Source organism: Mus pahari, chromosome 16 (assembly GCF_900095145.1).
Source record: "Mus pahari chromosome 16, PAHARI_EIJ_v1.1, whole genome shotgun sequence".
Lineage (NCBI taxonomy): Eukaryota > Metazoa > Chordata > Mammalia > Rodentia > Muridae > Mus > Mus pahari.
Window position 1 is genome coordinate 62473006 of NC_034605.1, and position 5221 is coordinate 62478226.

Sequence of the window (5221 nt, forward strand, 5' to 3'; positions counted from 1 at the left end):
CTCTGTAGACCAGGCTGGCCTCGAACTCAGAAATCTGCCTGCCTCTGCCTCCCAAGTGCTGGGATTAAAGGCGTGCGCCACCACTGCCTGGCTTAGTCTTCTTAAAAACGGAATCCCTACCATAAGGAACAGCTAACTATAAACAGCAATGGTTTCAGTGAACTGTTGAATTCAGTAGGGTGACCTGATTCAACTGCTTCGGCCTTCCAGGTGCTGGAGTCACACAGAGGTTTGGGCACTGGGTCCAGCAGGAAAGGCCTTTCTCTGGGGTCAACACTGAGGATCATTACAGACAGTCCTTTTCCCAACAGTATGTAAAAGGCGAAGAATCCACTTCTAGTGGCGCTCTCCATCCTTCAATAAAGACATTTTTATTTTAGTTTTAAACTTTCTTATAAAACTATCACCCACTAGAATTAACTAGACCCAAAGTCTACACAACTCTATGAGTCCCTGAGCATCTGGAACAGGCGTTCAAACCTGGAGCTGTGGAACTACACACTAAACTTTACACATTTAGTACTGAGTACTTTATGCACTTAGCATGATCAAAAAGAAAACGTACATGGCAGAGTTAAACTAGAAAGCCCACTCGCTGCAGGCGTTACCCCTCCCCCCCAACTGTCCTGCAGTTGCCGCCTCATGCTGTGTGCTTCTCCCATGGCCCAACAGCAGAGTTTATTCTCCTCAGTGAAGACTGTGGACTCATGAAAGGTCCCGCCTGGCAGCACTTAAAATGAACCTTTAGGGTGGTGTGGCCACAGCAGGGCTGCTGTACTGCAAACATGTGACTGTTGGGGGAACAGCCGGGGGGTTCACAGGTCACACTCGATGCTCAAAAGGCTCTGCACATCACCCTCACACATGGCAGGCCAACACTTCACTTCTAATTTGACTTTATTCGTACCTTCAATAACGATGTATTTTGAGGTCCACTGTTTCTTAAAAGTTGTAAGCAGACTTTTTCTTCTGATGCTGATTACGTGTTCCTTAAAGTCAAACTCCTCAGTGTAGAAGCGTAGAAGTCCCAACCACAGCTGCCCAACAGATTCTGTATTCTTTCCGTAATCTGGCCAACAAGTGGGCTATAGACGCAAGGGAACAAGGGTGTCACTCTAGCCATTATAAAGTGTTAGCAGCAGCATGCACGCGCACCTCAGCAGGAGACGCGGACCAGTCGGTTGGCTTATACACACAAAACAGAGTTGTATGGGTTTTCTTCCACGTTTTAAAACAGTGTTTACACGAGTCTACTAATACTACTCTGTGACTTGCAGTAGAGACAACTGAGAATGCTCAATGATGTATCTCAGGACATGACAGCAGGGGAATCTGTGAAGAAAACTGAAGAGCTCTGTGGGCCACAGCACTCAACTCAGTACATAATGTACACAGTCAGTGTGACAAGAACCAAACAACAAAAATCCATCCTTGGAATAGTTACTACCAAGAGCCAGCTGACAGTGAGGAAACCCTGGTACAGCGCCTGGAACATACCTAGCTTAGGGACTGGACCAACTGACATGGAACACCTGTGAATGCCAGTCCTCATGGTCACAACAGACACCTCTACAGCACAGAATAGGACGACTTTTAGCCAAGGGTTGGGAAAATCTTTACTCTTAAAATACGCACCAGTTCATTTATTTGATCGAAAAAGTAAATATTCCAGCCATCAACAAGTATTTCTGGTTTCTTTTCACCTTTGTATATCTGAAATTAATTTTAAAAGTATTATTATAGAATGAAAAATTAAAATGTTGATACCAAAATGTCCAGGAAAAGTTACAAGATGTCAGTACTGGCCAGTAACATAGTAGCAGAAGTAGAGGCTGACTCAGACCCAGCCCACCATCTCCCGTGGGCATCCACCATCTCCCGTGGGCACCTACCTCTTGAAGCACGGGGATGACAGGTGGAGACCTTTGCTGGAGGAAGTATAGCACCATAAGAGTGTAAGCATAGGATGACAAGCTGCCTCTGGATGCGTCACCGATGTCACACATCTAGAGGGAGAGAGCACTCTGAAGGGCATTTCTACTCAGCTTGCAGTCACCCCGTCACCACCACTTCATTGAGAAACTAATATGAAAAATCACATCTTAAAAAATGAAAATATGTCAACAAAAGCAACCACCCCATCCTGAATCAAACTGAATTCAACAACGATGTGATTGTCAGTCACAGCAGGAGCATCATGAAAAGTTAACACACTAAGGTCAGTCACGGTGGTGCATACACTTGGGAGGCAGAGGCAGGACAGTCTCTGAGTTTGAGGCCAGCCTGGTCTATACAGCAATTTCCAGATAAACCACATGCATCAATGTACCTACCTTTGTGAACACTTTCATGGTGTAGCACAGATACTTCACTCTGGGGTCAATGGCTGAGTATGCAGACAAGAGCCTTGTGTTATGAAGCGCCTGTTGAAAGGGAGAAAAGGCCATGAGGCAAACCCTGTGACCTGGAAAGGCTCACACTGTAGGACAGTTTAGAGACTGCTTTTTTCTTCCTGAGATAAGCTGTGTTAATCTAAGAGATAATGACACATACATGTAACTTCTGATTTCATGAATAAATCTTTAGTCTGAATAGTAAAAAAAAAAAAAGCCATTAAAATAAACAAGCATGCTACTAGGTATGATGACATAGGTCTGTCATCCTAGCACTTTGTAGATGGAGGTGGAAGGATGAGAAGTTTAAGATCACTGTCACCATAAGAGGTCCTGTCTCAAAAACCAAGACAGTGAAACCAAATGGAATAAGATAAAACAGAGTAAAATAAAGTAAGTTTTCTTTAAGTAGATGTAAGACTCTCTCTCCCTTTCACCGCAGCATCATTTGTGTGAAATGCCCCCAGGTCCCATCGGGCCTCGGAGCAGCCAGGTGTGAGGCCAAAAGAAAGAACCCAGCACCCACACCAAATTACAGGCAGGTTCAAGTCAAGCAGACACGCTCTGACTCAATCTGAAGTGAATCTTCACAAGTGCACGAGTGTGTGTGGACACACACATACACACTTTCTCTTAGTCATGTGTACATACACACATATTCTCACATGCACACACTCACTCTCACTCTCTCACTCACATACACATACACACTCTCACAAGCATGCACACACTCACACACAATCACATGCATACACATACTCACATTCTCACACATACACACTTACATACTCTTACTCATATGTACATACACACACTCACATACACACATACACACTCTCACACATTCTCACATGCATACACATACACTCACACATACAAATTTTCACATACTCACACTCTCTCACTCATTCACACTCACACACACGCACACACATTCTCTCTCACACACTCTCTTACTCACATACACACTCCCACATGCATACACACACTTTCTCTCACATGCATACATACACATCTCACACCCAACCGACGTACTGGCTTGGCATGCACTGGGATGGAATGCTAGGCAAATAACCTACCACTGCACTACACTCTCAGCCCACGTGGATGGGAACAGCGACTGAATTCTCCATAGCCCCAGCCTCAGAACACTACAAGGCACACACCAACCACTCAGGCAATTCCCAGGGTAAATAAAACAAGAGCAGAGAGCTGCTTAGCCATTTGGGGCTAAAACTGAGCAACCAAAAAGACAGGGATAAGACAGACAAAATGAACGTCTCATTGCCCTTAGTTACTTTTTTGTTCTGTTTTTGGAGACAGGGTTTCTCTGTGTAATAGCCCTGGCTGTTCTGGACTCATTTTGTAGACCAGGACAGCCTCCAACTCACAGACATCCACGCCTCTGCACTACCTCCCAAGAGCTGGGATCACTATTATGTGTGGCTCATTTACTTATTTTACTTATTTAAAGAGACATTCATTCCTCTTTATAGCCTTAAAAAAATGCCTAGTAGTATGTGCTTGTAATCTTAGCACTTGCTTGTAGAGTGGAACCAGGAAAAGCAGCAGCTCAAGGACACTATGAGCTCACCCACCCACTCCACCCCCCCCCCCCCAAAAAAAAAGACTGGATGGGAGAAAGAAAGGATTGAAGGAAGCAAACAAGAAAAAAAGAAAAAAAATCCATAGAACCAAAACAGGAGAGATTTCACCCGACTGCTCTTCCGAAGGTCCGGAGTTCAAATCCCAGCAACCACATGGTGGCTCACAACCATCCGTAACAAGATCTGATGCCCTCTTCTGGAGTGTCTGAAGACAGCTACAGTGTACTTACATATAATAAATAAATAAATCTTTAAAAAATAAATAAATAAATAAATAAATAAATAAAAATAAAAAAGATGAATGAAAGACAGGCTGGCCCAGTCCTAGGAAATCTTACCAGTGTGTTATACAAGCTGATGTCCACCTCCAGACCACTTCTTAGATGGAAGAACTTCACGATGGGCACCTTGGCTGTTGTGATAGGAAGGATATTCCTCAACCCTAAGAAGGAAGAAAGATGCATGATTAAACACAACTTGGTAGGAATGGTTCTCATGCAAATGCTCCGTGGGAAACAAGACCTAACTTCAGCTGCCTAGTTGTATTAATTACAACTAAGCAAACAATTGTTAGTGAGTAACTAGGAAGACCCTGTCAAAGTAGGTATCTCCTATACACACGGATACCTGAGTTACCAGAACCAAGAAGTCCACTGTCCTCCACAAACCAACTGCTTAATGAGAACACGCAAGTGTGTAGGCAGGGGGTCCAAGTCCACACAGGAATTACTGGAGCTTGCATGCATGAGTTCCCTACCCTGTCCGTCTGACTGACAGCCCATGGAGCATCATCTCAATGCCTGACACAGTAGTCACCACAGAGCTAGAAGCAATGGATGGAAAAGGAAGGAATTAACTTTGCAGATAAGAAGACTGCCTGAGCTACACTGAAAAGGAACATGCGGAAACAGTGGAGGTGGAGGCCGTTTACAAGTCAAGGAAAATTGAACAAGAAGGCTTGAGGGCCCTTCCATGACACTGTACGCTAGAGAATGGACGCGAGGGGAACAGGAGAGAAACAGGACTTATCCTTAAAGACAAAGAAGCCAGTGAGGGCAGAAGCACTGGAGAATCAAGGACCAACAGTAGGCCAGAAACAGGGATGGAGGCAGGAGAATAAAGGACTACCAGCAGGCCAGAAACAGGGATGGAGGCAGGAGAATCAAGGACCACCAGCAGGCCAGAAACAGGGATGGAGGCAGGAGAATCAAGGACCACCAG

General features: G+C 44.7%; 1 protein-coding gene across 7 annotated transcripts in view; it reads right to left on the reverse strand.

The window, feature by feature from the left end:
* The window catches only part of Tut7 (terminal uridylyl transferase 7), a 54248-nt gene that overhangs the window by 17101 nt on the left and 31926 nt on the right, over window positions 1-5221 (reverse strand). For all 7 annotated transcript variants that reach the window (XM_029547325.1, XM_029547326.1, XM_021215408.2 and 4 more), the window contains exons 18-22: window positions 4339-4442; window positions 2334-2423; window positions 1893-2006; window positions 1636-1713; window positions 908-1085 (exon numbers count right to left, since the gene is read on the reverse strand). In XM_029547325.1, the coding sequence (XP_029403185.1) occupies window positions 908-1085; window positions 1636-1713; window positions 1893-2006; window positions 2334-2423; window positions 4339-4442 (564 nt within the window). The remainder of the gene's footprint in view (window positions 1-907; window positions 1086-1635; window positions 1714-1892; window positions 2007-2333; window positions 2424-4338; window positions 4443-5221) is intronic.